Source organism: Plectropomus leopardus, chromosome 12, assembly GCF_026936395.1.
Source record: "Plectropomus leopardus strain MGB_pleo_1.0 chromosome 12, ASM2693639v1, whole genome shotgun sequence".
NCBI classification, from domain to species: Eukaryota; Metazoa; Chordata; class Actinopteri; order Perciformes; family Serranidae; genus Plectropomus; species Plectropomus leopardus.
The window spans coordinates 1,211,514-1,233,170 of NC_142187.1; the positions used below are offsets into that span (position 1 = coordinate 1,211,514).

Genomic DNA, 21,657 nt, shown 5'->3' on the forward strand with positions numbered 1-21,657 from the left:
AAACAGAAGCACGCATCAAGCCATGTAGAGTACTTAAGCCTCGGTCTCCCATGGTACCAGGCCGGGTTGAATGCACGTGCTTGGGCAACTAGGCTGCAATGCAGCTCCTTAGGATGTACTGGGTTGAGGAACGGGTATATCAGACTCCGTGGAGCTTGCCTTTGTAGACTTCTGCTCTGAAACAGTGACATTGGGGTGGCAAGGTTTAACATCAGAAATCTGTGCATGATGACTGAGAGAAGGGGAGAGAGAGAGACAGCAAAGCCTGCTGAGGGAAGACTGAAATCAGGGGAACAAGTCGTTCGTACGTTCAGTCAGCTAACCACTGACTTACTGGATGCAACTTAAAAGTAATGTTTGCCTGATTTAACTATCAACCACCAGTTGGTATGAAAATCAGATTTCCTAGAGAGAGGAAGAGGAGAGCAATCCAGAGTTTATGTTAGCCAAACTTTTGTCACCTCAACTTCACCAACCTTTGAGATGTTACTAAGAACAGAAAAAAAGTTGGAAAAACAATAAAGGCCAATTTTGGAAGACAAGAGAACTGTTTGGTCTTATGAGGAAGTGAGTGAGTTTCCCACCCTTTCTCCTCCCATGTGACAACTTGCCTCCTACCTTCGTCTGTTTCCCATCAGCCTGATTGTTTAAGCCTATTAGCTTGTTAATGTGTGAATTATACAGCAGCTGTCCACAGTCATCACAGCAAGCAGCATGGTATTAACATGCTCAACCAGCTGATGTTAGCTTTATTATACCAGCTAGTCTCTGGACTAATGTGCAGGATCGACAAGGTTAGCTGGACATGCTACACACTCTCATTATTTAAACGTGGCTTTTATTATCTTTGTTAAACAGACACACAAAGTGAGCAAAGATGAGGAGCTGCAATAATTCCATCTGTTTCAAAAGACTGATAAAGAGCATAGAGCGTATTAAATATTTATGGAAACATAAGGATGTAGAATTTGTTTTTGTTTTGTTTTGTTTTTTTCTTCCTTAACATTCATACGCAATCACAATTTGGAGCCATTTGGGATTTAGTATTTTGCTCAAGGTAGTTGGACATGTTCACTGGAGAAGATGAGGATCAAACCGCTAGCCTTTCCATTAGAGGGCGACCCACTCTGTCTCCTGAGCCACAGCCACCACACGAATTCTTTTATTTGTAGCTTTAGTGATATAATATACAGCGAGCTTTATGCAAGATAACAATATATGAACAAATTTTCTCTTATTTTTGCTCATATCCCATTGATTTCTGGGATTCACCAATGTATTGTTTTTGTTTTTCTCTTAGGAAAGAGAAAACTTTGGTCCAGAGTGCTTGTACCAAAATAGGAGAAAAACATCTTGCTTTCACAGCCCACAAACTGTTGTCAAACACGAGGAAAAATAAGTTATACATTTGAGGAATATTTAAAAAATGCATGGATATTATTTAATCAAAATTAGACTATGTTTTAGAGTAATTAGAATGACTGGATTAGTAACTTTCAGGGCTACTATACTTGGTGCACTGATCCTAATTACTGTATTTCAGTTACTGTGTGTCCCTCTGCTGACCAGTGCTGGAATGTAACTAAGTACATTTACTCAAAAACTGTTCTAAAGTACAAATTTGAGATAACTTTTCTGTTACCTGAGTATTTTAATCTCATGCCACTTTCCACTTCTACTCCACTACACTTTAGAGGGAAATATTGTACCTTTTACCACTCTTACTGCACAGACTGGAACACTTAATTGGCCTTAAAGGAACGGCTTTAAGCTGGTTTAAATCATACTTATCAGATCGTTCCCAGTTTGTTCACATCAGTGATCAGTCCTCTGTGCATACTAAGGTCTGCTTCGGAGTGGCACAAGGTTGTGTGCTTGGACTAATCCCTTTTATTTTGTATATGCTTCCCCGAGGCAACATAATTAGAAAACACTCTGTTAATTTACATTGTTATGCTGATGATACGCAACTGTATCTATCTTTGAAACCAAACATGTCTTAAGGACATAAAAGCCTGGATGAGCCGTAATTTCTTAAATGTTGAATTCAGACAAAACTGAAGTGGCCCCAAACACCTCAGAAACTTGTTTTCTAAGGATGTAATTTCTCTAGATGGCATTACCTTGGCCTATAGCACAACTGTAAGGAACCTCAGAGTTTTATTTGATCAAGATTTATCTTTTGCCTCCCATATAAAACAAACTTCTAGGACTGCTTTCTTTCACTTGCATAACATTGCAAAAATGAGACATATCTTGTCTCAAACAGATGCTGAAATATTAGTACACGCATTTGTCACTTCTTGGCTGGATTACTGTAACTCCCTATTATTCAGTTGCCCCAACAAATCTGTTAGGTCTCTCCAACTTGTGGAACGGGAACGGGAAGAAATAACGGGAACCAAGAAAAGGGACCATATTTCTCCTGTTAGCTTCTTTGCACTGGCTCCCTGTTAAATCCAGGACTGAATTTAAAATCCTCCTCCTTACTTACAAAGCTCTAAATGGTCAGGCTCCAGCCTATTTGTTGCAGCTTATAGTTCCTTACGAACCCTCAAGATCACTACACTCTGAAAATGCAGGGTTACTTGTGGTTCCAAAAGTCTCCAAAAGTAGGATGGGAGCCAGATCCTTCAGCTACCATGCTCCTCTTTTATGGAACCATCTTCCAGTGTCGGTCAGGGAGGCAGACACCGTTTCCACTCTTAAGGGTAGACTGAAGACGTTCCTCTTTGATAAAGTTTATAATTAGGGCTGGCTCAGGTTGCCTGGACCAGCCCCTAGTTAGGCTGACGTAGGTTTAATCTGCCAGGGGTCTTTCTGTGATACACTGAGCTCCTTTTCCTTCTCTTACTCCATCTGAAACCCCTCGTGTCTGTTTACTGCATTACGCTAACTCTGTTGCCACTCCGAAGCATTCCTGCTCCCTTGTTTCCTAATTTTTCCTGGATCCTGGCTGCAACCTTGGCTGCACTTGATCGTGGTGATAGCTGTGCTGGTGCTGTCACCGTGCCTTTGGTCGTGCTCGTGCTGTAGCTGCACTGATACTGTACCCCCAGCTTGTCCTGATCGTGGTCTTGGTTTTGCCACTGCTGTAGTCCTGTCTGAGGCTATGCCTGTGCTGTGGGTCTTGGTTGCACCAATTCCATGATCATGCTTGACGCAACCATCTACTGCCATTATTATGAGCCACGCCTCCACTATACACGGGACTCTTATCAAGACCCACAATATTATCTTAGAGTGCATTTAGTAATTTTACACCTATCGTTATTGTAATATGACGTGTGTCTGTTTCCGTTATCGCTGTGCATCTCTCCCCCTCTCTTCCCCTCTCTCTTTCTCTTTCCTTTTTGTCATGGTTGTATTTCAGTTGTTATTTACAAGATCTATTGCACGTCTGTCTGTCCTGGAAGAGGGATCCGTCACAGGGGTTCTTTTTCGGGTGTATTTCCTTAGGTGATGTGAGGGTCTAAGGGCAGAGGGATGTCGTATGCTGTAAAGCCCTCTGCTGCAAACCGTGTTTTGTGATAATGGGCTTTATAAATAAAATGGACTTGACTTGACTCACTACTATTATTAGGTAACTACTTTTCAAATCATGATTTTTGCTCACAGACAAAAAAAAGGAAAACACAAAAGTTTAGCTTAAACAGTAAGCCGATTAATTAGAAAATTAATTGGCAACTGTTTTTTATAAACTTGTCATTTTCCATGCAAAAAAAAACCATTCCATGGTTCCAGCTTTTTATATGAACTGTATGTATGATGACTTGTTGCTTTTTCTTCTAATTAGGCAATTTAATTTGTGATTTACTACTTTTTGCATCTGTAATTTTACTTTTAATACTTCAATACATTTCCCTGAAGTCACATTTACTTTGTTTAAATTAGCGTCTTTGCACATGGCAACTATCCTGCCCTTATATGGTGTTAGGGGGCATTACCTGTGCTAATAGGTGATGATCAATAGGATCATAGAGAACAGCTGGTCAGAGCAGATTTGGGTGGTCATGAGCATTTGGTGCATCTGGAGTTGACTTCTGTTATATTTTCTCTCACCAGATATTTAAGAGAAAATATAAGATAAATTTAAGGGAATGTTGCTGCATGAGGCCCAGTGAGTCATATATCCATAATATAGATAAATCTGTGAAAATTAGGTGATGTTTATTTCCCTCTCAGAAGACCCACATTACACTTTGAAAAGTATTTCTGTTTTGTTATTATTGAGCACTGACCTGTCCAGCCCCACCAGTGCATGAATGTCTCCTGTAGTCTGATCGATGGTGAAGATGGACCCTGCTCCTTCTCCTGACAGAGTGTACTTGACTGCATTGTCTCCGTGGTCCATGTCTGTGTGGAGCTGCAGCAGGAAACATACATAGAGAGGCAGAGGACATTAAAGCACAGCTCCTGGATGTGTTGCTGTACAGCAGCAATCAGTCACTGTAAAACATTATTTATTTATGAGGTCAAGGTCATGTGGTGTTTACTAAATACCTTCAACAGTTAAAAAATAATTATGGTCATTTTCAGCATTTGTTTTCTCTAATGAAGCTTCTTAAAACACCACAGAGACCAAAAATTAATTAACATTTCAGATTCATTGGAAACTCATAAAATGCTGCCACTTTGACAGTACTTTTAGTGTAAGATTGCGACACCAAACCATGTCACTGGCTGCGGTGTTATTATATATGCTAGCAAACAGCTGGCATATGGGCTCATACCCACACAGATGCCTTGTCTTGACAACACAGCCAAATGGAACCTGTTGTGTCTGCATAAAATTCAGTGTCAGTGTCAGGATGTGCATTTGTTGATGTCCTGGCATTGGTTGCCATGTGCTTGTGTATTTAATCATAACCACATGCAGCATAATCCCACCAAGTACATTCGTTGACATCATGGTAGCGCCATCCCACAACAAAAACAGGAGACCTAAAACGTCATATGTAGACACGAGAGTCAACTACAAAGTGGCAATATGTGACAACTTGGGATGAGAACATAAACTGTAAAAGAACCTGCACTTGCATAGTGCTATTCTGATAATTTTGACCACTCAAAGCACTTTGACACCACAATTACCCAATCACATACAGTACTTATAACTGAGGCTACCATACAAAGTGCCACTGGCTACTCAGTTTTTATACATTCACACACAGTCAAGCAGCAATGGATCACCTATCAGGAGCGATTTGGGGTTCATTATCTTGCCCAAGGATACTTTGACATGTCGACTGGAGGAGCCAGGAATCAAACTGCCAACCTACCGATTATTCTGTTTATTATTATGTATGTTTTTGGCTTAAGACATATTTTATGCACATTTTCTGTTGTGGAAGTCATCATGTCAGTGTTGTAAAGCATGTGGTGGTTAACTAACACATGCCCCTTCAATACAATGGAACGAGATCTTTTGGAAAGTGAAAACACAATAGGAATCATGTCAGCTGCTTTTGGTACTGCTTGAGTTCTGGTTAAACTTATGCGTTAGAGTAATATCTGATTAGAGCAGCAGGCAAATTATCCAAAGTTTACTCTCTTTGTTTTTCTCACATCCTGCATATGAATGAAGAATACGAAACAGAGTAAAGTATAGATGAATTGAAGTCATAGCTGACTGTGTTAAAAAGCAGCTCAACTATATCAAACCATCTGTGTACAAACTCTTAGAGCTCATGTAGTAGAATCCGAGTCTCATTTATCCAGCGGTGTGCTCAGTACCTCCACACTTCCAAACAGACAGACCTTTCTGACAGGGAACTGAACTAAAAGTGAAACTTATCTGTATCTCTCTTTTCAAAGCAGTAATTTTACCTCTCTGAACACAGTGGCTGTTGCTCTACTGCTGCATCCATCGCTTTTATTTGTAAAACACACAACAACACAAAAAAACAAACTGATTGACGCAGCAGAGTTTAATCTTCAAGCATCAATTCAGCAAGAAAGCAGCAAGCTAAAAACTGTCAATTCCTGACTAAACATAAAGCTTTGTTTTCATATTGAACATTTTGTTTGCTGTTTAACAGTTGCAGTTTGGGAGTGGTGTATTTTGGAGTGTACCTTGAACCTGCCCATATCTGTCCCCAGATTTCTGGATACAGATTCATTCAAATTTAGACTTTTGTTTTGTTTTGGTTTGGTTTTTGGATTAATTGGCTTGAAAACCACCTGTTATGGAACATGTTTATTTTATTTTTTTTTTCAGGTCATATATTGTACTGCTCACTGCAGTGTGTGCATTTAACTCCACTGGATCTGTTTGACTGTATTACATGCATACAAACATATCAACTAAACAACAAGGTCACAGTGAATTTTCCTTTAATAATCACTAGCTGTCTGGGAGGTTTTCCTAAACTGCCAAAGGATCTTCATATCTTCATAATGAAAGGCCTCATTACCTTTTATATGACAAATCCAAGTCATTAGTGAACTCCCGTTGGTGGACTGAATTGGGACATGTGGAAATTATCTATAGATGAATAACAATTTGTGGCAGTTTGTTCCAAATTGTACACGAAACTCTCAATTGTGAAATTGGATTTTGAGCTTTTTTATGTAAAAATGATCAACTGTAACCCTGTGAAACCTGGATTGACATCAGTTTTCAGTTCAGGTGCCTTTCACAAGCTATTGTCCCCTTTGAAAAGTGAGCAAATTGGTTTGATTTCTTTTGAAAAAACAGAGAGAAAAAAAGAGCAACTTGGCAAAACAGTCCTAAAAATTAAAGAAACTTGACCTAAAAAAACCTTTTAAATATAGGGGGGATTATAAAAAAATAATCAAGAAGAATAATTATAGATATCCATAGGACTATATCTATGATTATTTTATAATATCTTTATATTTACAGTTATGTTACAGAAAAAATATAATAAAAGTTTTTTGCCAATTTTGGGCCCATGTCTTGTTAAATTGCTTGTTGCCTTCCCCCTATGTTTTTGAAATAAATCAAACTTTGCTCAGGTTTTAAAGGGTTACGTGATGTTTATAGGTGAGCCTGTGTGTTGTATTAGTGAGCAACATTCCCTGCAACTGAGACAGACCGCAAGTCATGCAAACAACTTTAATATGAAGGATAGTTAACTAATGACTTTCAATATTTCACCCTGAAAGGAATGGATCATTGCATTAATAAATGATATTCAATAAATTATTATTATCAGCTTCACACAGCAGCACAGACAGCAGCTCTGACACATATCTAATTAGGAGTCTCTCAAAGCAGCAGCATCCTTACACCAACTTACATCACTTCATCTCACTGTTTAATCAGCGTCATCTATTCTTTGAGTCAGTCAAAACAGGAGGGGACAGTGATGAGCTGGACGCTTGTGGAATGATTTCAGAAATGAATCCTGATATTTTGTGCTGACTTTGCTAAAAAAAAAAAAAATTAAAAAAAAAAACCCAGCTATCCTGGTTTTGATTGGGTACAACACAGTAGAATGATCACTTATTCAAGAGTATTTCAAATGTTTATTGTGCTTTAATAAGTGCACGTATTTCTCACTATGATATATGTTGCTGTTGGTAGTTCTACATGTGAATAATCTTGACTTTAAAGTCATGCTTGCTTGTGATGAATGCTGATGACCTGACAATCTGACCTGGAATGCTCCTTTAGTTGAACAGTCATGGCCTGCAGTGACAGATGGGAGTGCCACTGCAAAGGTCAGGCAGTCATATGTAATGACAGATAGAAGGTAATATATCTCTGCCCCAAAAGGCCACAAGAGCTGCACACACATCCTGCTGGGAGACAAACAAACTCAGTGACTGCACCAACACAACCAACTGTGCTGTGTTAGGAAGGGAACCATAAGGAGAAAGATCTCAAATTAAAGCCATTGTGTAACTTGGGTTTATTTATTTATTCATTCATTTCTGTTTTATGCAACACATTCTAAAGTTGTCACATACCACCACTTGGCCAGTGATCTTTCACATCCACATATGATGTGCGGATATTCTCATGCATCTGTTGTTGACATTCAGGGATGGTGTGTCAATTTGAATTTGTCCTTTTGACTCTTTGAGACCTGGTTCTACATCAGTTCTCTCTCTTCTCTCTGCTGCGTTAGGTTACCTGAAGTACATATTTATTAGAATATATATATATTTTTCATACTAGCACTTTTTCAGGTATTTTCTTTTTTTTGTTCTTTTGCCTTTCTTTCTTTTAATTTGATTTGATTTTTACAAATTCTTGAGGGTCATTTCTTTGTTGAAATCAGTTCATTGGTTTCTTTCCGTGTTTTTGACAGAAATCAAGCCGATTTGCTCTGGCTTCAAAGGGTTAAAGACAGTGTCTTACAAAATACAAAAAAAAAAAGAAAAAGAAAAACAACTCCTGCTTTTACTGAAAATGTAAAGTGTCTGCTCATTAGAAGCTTACAGTTTTTAAAAAAAGCACATTGGTAAAACACCTTGTATTTATATGAGCAACATTGTTAGGTTTAGAAGAAACAAAAAAACATCATGGTTTGACTTAACATTCACACAAGAAGTGAACATTGGCTCCTGGCTGAAAGTCCGGGGTCTTTTAGACCTATCCACCACCCCTCCTGCCCACTCTATAGGGACTTTTTTAGATTTTTTTATTACATCATTACTGGAAGTGTTTTAAACTGACATCTATCATGCCAACGCTAAAGGTTGCTTTTGGCGTGTCTGATGCCAAAATCACTGACCAAGCGGTGGTATTTGATGAGTTGGGAATAAGAACTGACACTTTTATGCTGCATGTTTACATGTTGTAGATTAAAAATCATTTATGATCCAAGGTCAAGAAGAGATAAACAGGGTGAGGAGGAGAAGACAATCCACTAACAGTGCTAACATCAGTAGTTTATCTTAAAGAACAATCCACACAGTTTAAGACAAATAACCTGTAGTATTTTCTGTGAGCTGACTTAAACCCATTGGCAGGTCTATGAGTAAATAAATAAACAACAATGACCAATAATTTTCCATTTTCATATTGCATTTGTGGGAAATTATTACAATTGTGAAAGCTTAAGATTTTCACCTTCCCACAACCGTAGCAAATCCCTGCAAATGTAATAGTTATTAAATTTGTGGGAAATGTATTATATTTGCGGGATTATTACAATTAAAGCTGCAGATTTGTATTATGTTTGTGGTCTATTACGTTTGTGGGCTGTTATTATATTAATGGGTGTTACAGGAGAGTTTTCCCTTTGATGAAAGGACAGTTATAGATTGACAGGAAATGTGGGAGGGGGAACGATACACCACAAAGGGTCACAGGCCGGAATCAAATCTAGCCGCTGCAAAGGCATCAGCAAATGGAACGCACAGACCACCATGTAAGATAGAAGTTACCCCAGTTGGCTCAGATATCAACAAGATGATCTGTCAAGGTCAGACTTCAATTCATTCCACAGCCAGCTAGTTCCACTCATCCACAGTCAAGCATGCAACAAGCACAACTCGCTATTTAGTGAGATCAGGGTCAGAACATACTCTCACCACCAACAAACCACTCCAGAATTCACTGAGGACCAGACATAGACCACATTCAGACAAGAACAGCCCTATGTAGCCCGGTCTGGCCTGACACTCTTGTCTCACTACAATGATTCTCTGCGTTGTGTTGTGTAGAAGGATGAAACGGGGACCATAGCTCTCTTGCCACTGGAGCAGGATTTATTTGCATGCCAACTCTGCACAAAATGAAATAAATTCAGTAAAGCAACTTCATATGACTGGGTATAAACATGCACACCTCTCCTCAGCAGGGCCACTAGCCATCTGAACTAATGCATGTTTTAATACATTCATACAGTTATTTCACAAAAACATAAAGAAAAATACATTTCAATATTTGTCTGATCGTATAGTGTAATTTCCTTTTGACAAATTCTGACTGTAAAGTTCCTTTAAAAGACTATTTTTATACTCAAGAGGGGCCATTTTGTTTGTTTTATAATGATCAATATGAATTTAGACACATATTATCAAAAATACAAAATCATTTGTGTTAAATAAAAAAATGAATACATGAGATAAAAAGCAAACAAAAGAACTCACATACGAATGAAAAAATTAGTGTTCAAAGCAGGCCCGGTCACCCGAACACTGCAGGTAGGAATAATGGAATAGGAATGGTTCTATTTTGTGGGTTTTCGCTCTCTGAACTGGGGCCATGATTTGTTGCATTGTGCTGTACTTTGCATATTTATTTTTACAATAAAATAACATTTGTAATACCATTTTCAGATGTTTTTAATGTCACTGAAGGCAAAATCATAACAGTCAAATCACTGTTTTGCTTGACAGACTCCCTTTCACAAAAATACATTTTTCTCAGCTTTCTAGAAAAAAAAGTGGTCTTTTTGATGAAACTAGCCTCTAATTTCAGATAAATCAAGAATGGAACAAGGTGCAAACAAACATTTTTTTTCCATGACGAAAAAGAGAGTTTCTTCTTTCATTTGAGCTATTTGATGTTTTCAGAGTCTTTTTACAAAACATTCTTTGGGTCTTGAAAGAGGACTCAAAATGGCCAGAAAAGCTGGCACAAGCCACTTTCCATTATATAATAGCACTGACACTCAATGAGTTAAGAGCTGGATAACACAATTTAAATACACACACACACACACACACACACACACACATACAACTTACATAAACACAGAGTCCTGCTGGGCTTACATTCTGGAAATACAACCTTATTTGTCAAAGATGACCTGTGAAGACACAGGTCCTGTGAGCTTCCACCTCAACCTCTACCGAGAATATCTAGGTTGTCTGTGTGTGTGTGTGTGTGTGTGTGTGTGTGTGTGTGTGTGTGTGTGTGTGTGTGTGTGCACGCATCCGCAGCACATGACCTTTGCACAGTCTCCAGTCAGGGTGCAGTGAATATGTGCTGCCCTGACTGAAGGAATGGTTCCTGTGGAGGTGCTCTGAGCATTTTACATTTTCTTCCTCACAGTCTTCTTCACTCCCTTACTGCTCTCTCCTTTTTACTTCTGCCCTGCTCATCTTCATATGCCTGTCTGTAATTCAAAACTGAACAAAAGGTTCCTGAATATCTTCATTCTATTAAGATTTTAAAAGCTTAATAGAAGTTTTTGGGGTACTGTCTTGTCCAACAAGCTTACCAAAATAAATTCCAGCAAACAGTGCCTTGCATTTGAGTATTTAGCCCCTATGCAATTTTCCTATGTTGTTGCATTACGACCTGCAATTTAAATGGATTTTACTGAGTTTTCTTTGAAAATGACCAACACAATATACAGTCAATTTAAAATAAGAAAAGTTTTCCTTTATTTGAAAGGACAAGGGTCAAGGCTAGAATTGTACCCTCAACCCCTGCAATGCGGACATAGCCTCTACCTACTGAGTTACTGGGCGCCCCACCTTGGCTACTTGTTAACTTACAAGCTGTGCATGTGTTACGTTGTAATTGTGTTGATCCTTTGGTCTGAGCAGGACAGGTCTGCCATGATCTTCTCCACCTGGCTGCATCCACAAATCCAACCAGAGGTTTAAGCACTAAGAGCCCCGACTCAAACTCCACGTGGCATAAGGTCATCAGATTCCCTCTGCCACCCTCCCTTCACGCAGCCCTGCCTCCTCTGGTGATAATCAAGCTGTGACCCTGCGTTTAGCACCAACAGCAGATTAATCAGGAACCCGAGTGGAGCCGAGTTTACTCAGTCATACAGGCTCCCCAGGCCTTGCACGTGTCACCCTTCCACTCTGCCGTGGAGGACTTTACAGCTTAAACATGTTTGCATGTTAACTTACCCTCTCTGCTCCTAACAACCACAAATATGTATATTCTCAATCAAAACAGCTGGTGTTGTAACAATCATGCACACCTATCAGCCTGAAGATGTCACATTTTATACATCGAAGATGTCAGTGTAGGTAATGTAATGTTCCAAGCTCATGCTTCTAGTTCAGCTGAACAGCTCTGAGATCTTTTCATGGAATTTGAGGTGAGCCTACTGACAGTGACAAAAATGCTCCCTCCTCCACCTCCACATACCTAAACTATAGAATAAGCAGCCCTCAGACCTTGCCAGTTTGCTAAGCTCTTTACATCAGCTTATTTCCTTTCTCTGTCCTGGTGTGTGTGTGTTGTTTTTGTTTGTTTGTTTTGTGCATGTGGAGTCACCAGTGTTTTAAATCTGTGCCATTGATAAAAAGAAAGTCACAAAAAAACAAAGGAAAGCTGGGGTGAGGTCCTGTGAATCCAGTTGATATTTACAATAAGTGCTTTCAGCCATGAGGATACAACCAATGCCTTGTAAGAATCCTGCATACTCAGAATTTTACCCTTAAAATCAGGATATCTGTGCATCACCAGCTCCAGATTTCACTGTTGTACCATATTTATGGCAGTTCAATTGCAGACACATCTCTGCCATGAACTGTTTTTACAGTTTTCTATGTGAATGATACCTCACGTGTCCTTCACATTTGTTTTCAAGAAATGAATGACATAAAACAGTCCAGCTCGCAGCCCCTTGCTGCATGTCATCCCCTCTCTCTCCCACTTTCACACTGCTGATCTGTCCTATCTAATAAAGGCAAAAATGCTAAAAAATAATCCTAAAAAAATAACAAAAAAAAAAAAACAAACACTCTATGCTGTGATCTCTGGTGGAGCATAAAGCATGTGTGCTGCCGAGGCGAGTTATATTATATGCAGCTAATAAGTCAACTCATTCACACATCACTGTCAGGTGCTGTGCTCCCTCACATGGAGTGACAGAATGTAACAAAGTGGAGGAAGCATTTGCTGAGTATCAGTTCATTATTTCATCATCATGATAATGTATGTGTGAGTCATCCACCTGATGTACAAACGCTGCTGGAGGTAAACATTACTCACTTAAACCTTTATGGTAAATGAATCACAGATGACACAGGAAATGCAGTTGCATTACAGCATGACTCCAGACTGTTTAGTTTACAGAGGTATAGACTTTATTAACAATCTCATGGTTCCAAAACAGAAAAAAGTCTCATTCAATCACCTCAGCCATTACATCATCCAAACTGTTCTATGATCAGGCTAAACAGTGACTGCAGATTGAGACTTTAAGGAGCAAGATAGAAAAAAATGATGTGAAAATCATCATGTATTAAAAAATTACCCTAAAGAGACAAATAGAGGTAGCTTCCACCCTAACCTGCACCCAGGATATGATTTCAGTTGGACTAGCTGTAAGGATCTTTCTATTTAACCCCTTAGAACCTTGATCCAAATCAATTTTGTTTTGCTTCATTAGCTTAGCAGGTTAGCAGTGGGAAGATTATCAAGGAAGCAGAGAAACTCTGTTCAAACTTGTCATCTGGACCAAAAGAACACATTGCAGTTTGAGATGTTTTGGCAGGGGACTTTTGTCTGCTCGAGAGTCCAGGCTGAAAACTGAAGGGGGAAGAGCTTCTGCAGTCAGGTCCCATGGTTCTGTAACAACCTGGCTGAGGAGATAAGGGTCACTGTCTTTGTTTAAGTCTCTCCTAAAAACGTACTTCTATCAGAAAGCATCCTGATTTCCTGAGTTGCCTCTTTATTTTATCGCTTGCTTACTGATTTTAATTGATTACTTACTTACTGATTTTTTTTTTAATTCTCCCTGTGATTAAAATGTGTGATTTTATTGTAAAGCACTTTGTTATTGTGTTTTGAGAGGTGCTATATAAATAAGGTTTATAATAATTATAATAATAATAATAAGAAAAAGAAGACAGAAGAAGACATATTATTTTTATTATTATTATTATCACTACACATCCAAATATAACATATGTAGGGTTTTAGAAAAAATAAGTGCAGCCTGCAGGAGAACAGAAAACTGTTCTCTTTCTCTCTGACATTAAACTGGATATACGTTGATCTAGTAGGTGTCCTGTGATAGTCCTACTTGCCCAGTGACAGGTGGGATAGTTTCAGCCATACTTGCTGTTGGCTCTCTTGTATGTTATTTCCAGTAAAGAGTCATACGTATTAAAAGTGTGTTTTCCGATTTACAACATTGGAAGACAGCGATTAGGCTGCTAATACATATTTCAAGTGTTTACATCTCTCCAGTCTGATCCCAAGCACGCAGCGACCTTGTTTTGTTTAGATGAAGTAACAGAGGTGCATATTTAATGGCTTCAGTGTGGACAGAGAGCTCTGGTGTGTGATAGTTTGATACTCACTTTCTGTTGGGACACAGTGTCTGCTGAGTCATCTGTGACACTTGGTAAAATTCAATTAACTGGTCTGGTGTGGTGTTTAGTTTAGTATCAAACCAGTCTGAATTTTTTTACACCAGCCCAACCCTACTTGACACCGTATTTCTCAGGGACATAGTACTGATCAATACTTTCATGCATTTCATTTCTTTACATTCAGTTTCATTACAAATAAATCACTGTTTGTTGAAGAAAATACTTCACCTGTGAGCTGTGATGTTTATATGAGGCTCATACTGTATATCAAAAGGAGACATGTGCAGTGGAGCTCTGATAGTATTGATGTGCTGATGTGTGTGAAGCTGGCAGAGCTGGACAGAACACAGCTGCTGTGGACAGGAAGCAAATAGTGTCTGCACTACAGCACAAGGTGCTGGCATTGATTATAAAGTGCTGATTGGATCAGGCATGACCTGAACCTCACAGACTGTTGTTGATTGTGAGAGCACAGCAGAAACAGACAGACGTGTTACTGAGTGGACACATTGGATCTGAAGCATGTCTTTTTTTCTCAATAGAGAAGCACCTATCAACATCGGCAAAAGTTGTATGGAGTTTGGACTGAATGCAGTAAACTGCAAGAGGATCCCCACCAATTGCATACGCTGAGCTGCCAGTCAGACCATAGGGAAGAAACGAAACCAAAAGTGCTGAAGAGAGGGAGGAGAGCTGGCATCAAGGCGAGACTAACCCGACTTGGACCGAGAGCTATTCCTCTACCAAGCCTTCTTCTGGCTAATGTCCAGTCAGACGAGTTGTGATTGAGGCTCACTCAGCATCGGGAAATCAGAGACTCTGCGCACATCTTCACAGGGACATGGTTAACCCCTAATATCCTGGATCAAGCTGTAGCACTGAATAGACAGACCCTGTTGGGAGCCATTTGCACACAAAATGCAAATTCAAAAAATGCGCTGCAGGAATTGGATGATGCCACTAGCAACAACATGCACAAGGAACCGGATGGAATTTTCATAGTAGCTGCTGATTCATCCTTCAACTCCAAAGATGTAGCAGGATCAAGGACAAATGAAATTTTGTTTTGTACATTTTTAAAAAATTAAAAAAAAAAAAAAGAAAGAGAGATAAATCTACCTTCTACCTTCTAGCTCAAACTCCACTGTACCTGCTGCTAGCATGGCTTAAGGATCCTTCTCTTGCTGTAGCAGATTGGTTGTATCTATGTATTCAAGCTTTGGGGACTATTGTCATGAGAAATCATCTGGTTTTTTTAATTTTTTTTTTGTTGGGTCAGAACAACTGAACAGTTGGTATCAACACTGACTTGGCTACGTAAAGAAAAAAAAAGAAAGTCCAAAAGAATGGTTTCAAAAAAGGGGAAACTTTGGACCAAAAAACTGTGGTGTAAAAGACCCAGTGTAAGGCACTTAGGATACTTTGAAAAACATAAATGGCCTTCAATTCCTAGAGCTGTAAACATAAAAAATACACCAACACCTATCGGCTTGTGTCTTCATGCCTAGCTTTAGTGGATCATAACTTTAATCAAAGCATTAATCTGCAGATGTTGCATGTTCAAATTGAGGCCAACCTTCTCTACAGATGTAAGTTTTGAGCCATGACAAAGGCCCAAACTGCGTCCTGCAACAGAAGGGCTTGATGTATTTAGCGGATTTCCAAAAAGCTTGCAGCCCCTTCTGGCTGCTTCAGAGGGGTGAGGAGTCAGGTTTTTTTTTTTTTTTGGACAATTGTGAATCACTGGAACCACAAGAGGTACTTAAGCATACAGTCAAAGTAGATAAGATAGTCCTTTCAAATAAAGGAAAATAGATAGAGAGAGAGAGAGAGAGCAAAGATATAACAACCAAAAACAGAGTATCACAGTCTAAATGTGATAGCCTGTTTATATGTAGACTATATACCATGTATATGTGACTGTATGCATATACCAGTACCAGTATCTGTTAACTATTAATTGTCTCATGAAATTGTGATCATTACACCACATTAATTGAATAATGCATCCATGACTTAAACAAGCTCATCTAAAACCATAATTAAATGAATCTAGGCTTGTCTAATAAAAAAGACCAAGTGTATGTGTGGGTTCCGGCTTGCGAAGTCTTCATCCAGGTCTTGATCAAGTTCACTGAATAAAGACACCAACAACTGTCAATTCTTCAGCTATATTTCAAGAACTAAGACTTATTATTACTCAATCAATCAATTATTCAACAACAGTCAAATGAGGCTAACTCAGTTATCAACATATAAGGGAACAGCCTCTCAGCACATCAAATCGCACACTGTAATGTTAGCTCATGAGCTGCCGCCAGTCTATTGAAGTGGTCAAGTTGGTGGAGTTGTTGCAAAGATGTCTGCAAAACTGATGACATCTACAGAGCCGTTCTGAGCTCCACTTTATACTGTCAGGGACATCAATTGGAGTTGGTGAGGGAAATAGCTTCTTAAAACTAACTCTGACTCTTCTCTCGCGAGATGATTAGAAATAACACAGCAAAGAATATTTTGCTGTCTTGGCTGCAAATTATTTCAGATCTCACTAAGATTTTAACGTGGATTTCAACAAAAAGGTGGTGATTTTATATATGTTAGCCTGTTTGACAGATTCTTCAATTACCAAACTACTTTAACAATGACTCAATTATTTCTTGAACTTGAACTTGAGTATTTTACTGAGAACAGGACAGCAGACAACTTAGATTGATGCCACTCCTACTGTCCCAGCAGTCTATTCCTCAGCTCCAGTATATTAGTCCTGTCCCAATATTTATGACCCTGCCGTCAAGTGTGACACTGTATAGAGCAAGGCCATTATTTCAATGAAGAGTGTGTCTGCACTGTCTGCTGAGCACGCTTCCCTGATTCTCAGACAGACTCCGTAGCCAAAGGTTGACCCTGGATGTCCAATGACATTGAGTCAATCATGTTTATGAGCTCACAGCAACACCGAGTTTTTTTTTTTTTCTTGATCCTAGATTTAGAGTTTCTTCTGAGGCCACAGAGGCTAAGATATTAGCTGCCAAGATACTCCATCAGTGCTTGTCGGGAGGTCTACATGATGTGTCAACAATATTGTTGTCAAGGCTTTTATTTTAAAACAGCAACAGGAAAGGTTGAGTATTTGTATTTCCTCATGTCTGTGACAGATTAAGACATTGAAACTGTAGTGAGAGGTGGTATAAAGTCAGTATGACTATCAAACGACCATGTTCACTGTCTATTTCTGTTGAAAACTGCACACATCATGTGGAAAAAATGGTGACACTCCGTTTCTCTAGATGCAGCAGCACTTGAGCAGCACTGTAGTGAAGGCAGTGTGGCTGCTCTGACCTGTTAACATAAGCACTGCGGTGGTCATACACTGCTCAAACAAGCAGTGTAGCTTGGGCATAAGGCAGCACAGGAAAGTGTTCAATAAGCAATTATTCAGTTGTAGCTTTGGTCTGTGTAAGAGATGCAAAGAATATTTTCAAGTTTCATTTTTAGTAGTTATGAAAGACATAACGACCATTTTTTTGTCTGGTTGGGGAATCCAAGACTTAATTGTATCCCCAACTTCTAAAAACAAACCTATACCAGCTAACAAAATAATACTGTGATTGTATTAATCCATCTAATATGTGGTATTCCAGGATGCAGCTTTGCCGGGTGTGCAATGATTTATCCTGCACTTATGCAAACTATGCACATTTGTCTGTGTATTGTAGAAAGACCGGTAAGCTCCATGAGCTTTGGGTACTGCTTTCTGAATGACACAAGAAGCCTGAAGCCTGCCTGACTCTCCAAAGGCACTAAGCCTTCATATCGTTGGACAATTGTAAAACTGGGCCTACATGCTTAAGCGGACAGTATTAAAGCCTGGAGTGTGCCATTTCATATTTCTACAATTCTCATTAATTCATTTTCTTAACTGCTGCTTTAATCACAATAGATATGTGTTATATGTGAAAAATGAGATTTCTCCATGTGTGTCAATTGACCACTTGTGATCTGATCTTACTTCCCTGCTCTAAATGCAAAAACCTGTACATCATTTCCATTTGCAAAGACCAAATGCTTTGTTATTTTTAACTGGTGAAAAGTTTGTCATGCCATCACCACATTTACAGCATTAATATTTTAAATGGGTATAAACATACTTCACTGTAGACCTGCACGCACACATTCATTTGTTCGCCCCCACCTTGCTCCCCTCTCTCTCTCTCTCTCTTTCTCTCTCTCTCTCGCTCTGTTTATCATTAGACCAGTACACAATGTGGTCTCTCTGCCTCCAGCTGGTGAGACACACAAACAGTGAAAAGGCTACCTGTTAGCATCACACAGCTAACATTACATAATCGTAAACAAACCATAAACATTTCAAGCCATTTCGATGCTGTTGTGTGCTGCTTGAGGCTATTTAACAGCTGCTATTGTGTTGGCTTCTGCCAACCAGACATTGGTTGAACTGACCATCCTTCTACCAGCAGCCAGCAACAGAGAGTATGCTTATCTGGTGGGTGACATCAGTTGAGGAGGCACTACTTCAACGTGGCTCAGGAAACATCTATAGACATGCTCTGCTGCAATATATGGCTGAAACCATCTCTGATACCCCTTTCCCTCCAAAAGTAAGTGCATGCAGCTTTTTTCAAACACAATAAAACTTGCTAAAAATAGGCTATAGACTGCTTTCTCATTATAAGTAGGGAAGCTGTGTACACAGCTCTGCAGCAGATGAGTATGTCTTTCTGTGTGTGTGGATTGTTTTGGTGTGTCCATTCAATGTTGGAAAACAGGTTTGTTAACAGAAGAAAGCTGCATGGACAGAGGTCTGTAAGACTTTGCAGTGGTTACTTCTTTTGAGATATCTCTTTCTTACCCAGTCTCTCTTTCAGACTTGGTGCAGACTTATTCAGATTGATGTTCGAGCACTGCTTAGGTGAAGATGGATAGTAAGTAGTAAGTAATAGCATAATTAGACCTTGCTGGTTAAGGAGCTGAAGTTAACGCTTTCACTTAGGTGTTGTGTTCCAATCAATGCAGATAAGAGATGGAGCCGATAAACCCCTGTGACAAGTCATTTGACCCGAGTGTCAATGTAGATTGTACACTCTAACACTGCAATATAGACGTTAGCACCGGATGATAGCAGCTTTTCTGTGCAGTGAGAATGAGGCTTGGATGTGGACTGAGTGATTGGATCTCAAGATGTGGTGAGCACACATTGGGTGCATTTAAACCTGCACTTAGAGTTTCCCACTTGTAATGTAATCACCTAGGACACATGTTAATAATGGTTGTAAACAGGCCCAGAGATATTATTGAATGGTTTGGCTGGATAAACTTTTTGTCAAAAGTGTACCCTGACTGGGTCCTTTGACCTCCAGTGTTGTCCTGAATGACTAAGCGATGCAGCCATTGATCATGGAGGCACTGTCTTCACAGAGAAGACTCACACAAGTTTGCATGTTCTCCCCATGTCTGCGTGGGTTCTCTCCGGGGTCTCCAGTTTCCTCCCACAGTCCAAAGACATGCAGGTCAGGTTGATTGGTGACTCTAAATTGCCCTTAGGTGTGACTGTGAGCATGTGTGGTTGTCTGTCTCTATGTGTCAGCCCTGCGATAGTCTGGCGACCTGTCCAGGGTGTACCCCAGCTTCCACCCGATGACAGCTGGGATTGGCTCCAACCCCCCTGCGACCCTTATGAGAACAAGCGGTTACAGAATATGACTGAAAACATGATTGTGAGATAACTGTGTTACCAAAGCCAAAGCTATAATTTCCATTGATGTTATGCAATTTCTCCTCTGTCAATAACATTCCTAGAAGCATGGTCATGGATGTTCAAAACATTAGTAGCTTTATTTCTATTGCAGCAGACCACACTAGCAGTCATTATTTCCAATCCAAGGCCACGTAGGCATGTTATGGAGTGATAATGGAAAGGCAAGCCCCTTTTAGTGGGAGCAGCCACCTATGAGGGATTTCTGGGAGGTGAATCACAGAGGAATTGTGGTTTGCGGATACAATGTTAAATGGCCATTGGCTTGACTTTCAAAATATACCATATGTTAATCACCACACAATATTGGTTAATCAAGCAAGATCACTTTGTATTTTTTCCTTTCACCTTTAAGTGGCAGGACTGTCATACAGTTTGTAGACATAAATCAAGTCTGAACTATGCAGGCAGAACTGATGTATTTTCAAAAACAGATGGTAAACAAGCAACGGAACAACAGCAGGCATTTCCTGTTTACTGAATTTAACTTTACAATCCTACTATGTGATTCTATGATGTTACATACAGCCTGTCTGTGTCCTTTCTATTAACCTTTTAATGGCCCCCTCAGTTTTAAAGCTGCACTACAGTTGAAGCTGGTAGACAAACTTTAAAGGTCAGATGTGAACATTTACTCACTTTCCCAACATACTGAGGTTCAGATCCCATGTACTCCTCCAGCACAAAGAACTGGTTCCACACCCATCCTCTTTTTGTACGCTGCACCCTCGACCTCCCGTGTCTCCTCAGCCTCGTCCTGCCCTCTAATGATGTCACTTCCTCCAGAGATGATCTCACAGGCTTAGCTCCAGCCCCTCCCCTAGCTGACATCACTGCAGCCTTGGTTTTGCTCTGGGGCAGAACCTTCAGGGGTTTTTGGGAGCTGCAGTCCAACAGGAAGCAGGAGCCCAGCAGAAACAGAGTGACATATTCCCTTGTGATCATCAGGGAGGATCGCTGGTAAAAAAGCTTGTGGAAAGTTCAAAATGCTGGTTAATCCCACGTTGGAAATAGACATGCATCCAAACCTGAATGTTCCTTGCAGGCGAGCATCTGATAAAGTGTTTAAATTCCAATCTGATCCAAGGTGATGAACGGAACTTGTAAACTTCCTGCCACTGCTGATGTGTGAGAGTTGCTGCAGATCATTCTGTTGGATGAAGCAGTGAACAGTCTGAGGTTTTGTGCAAAGGCTTGTGTTGAGAATAAAATGTCTTTGGTCTGTTTTTGTGATTTCCAGGTGATATTTGGAGTTTGTAGAGGAGCCAAGAGGACCACCTTTTCTTCTCTTCACTTCAGTCCTCAGATTATACACCTGCAATGAAAGAAAAAGATAATAATGTTATGCATCAAAGTTCATTACTGACTGTGGAGACATTTGACCATAAAACCAACTGTTGTCATGTCAACAAAGAATGTCTCATGATGACAGCTGTGCTACCTCCGTGACAAGTGAGCAGTTTCAGTGTCAGTGTCTTGATCCAGTGATATAACCTTTGGGTTGGTATTGGTGAGTAATATATATGTCTTTTTTTTTGCCGGAGGATGGGGATTGGGGATTGGAGCAATTTCTTTCAAAAATGTCAAATATCATTTTAGACAGCTTGGGAAAATGTTCAGATAACTATATTCATTCTCATAATTATGTATTTTAAATTATTTACAGA

The 21,657-nt window shown here is 39.6% G+C and overlaps 1 protein-coding gene across 1 annotated transcript in view; it reads right to left on the reverse strand.

Moving 5' to 3' along the window:
- The window catches only part of LOC121951323 (cadherin-12-like), a 169,230-nt gene that overhangs the window by 104,618 nt on the left and 42,955 nt on the right, over positions 1 to 21,657 (reverse strand). Inside the window, exons 2-3 of the mRNA XM_042497600.2 lie at positions 20,630 to 21,305; positions 4,242 to 4,366 (exon numbers count right to left, since the gene is read on the reverse strand). Coding sequence (XP_042353534.2) covers positions 4,242 to 4,366; positions 20,630 to 20,935 — 431 coding nt within the window. The 5' untranslated portion in view covers positions 20,936 to 21,305. The remainder of the gene's footprint in view (positions 1 to 4,241; positions 4,367 to 20,629; positions 21,306 to 21,657) is intronic.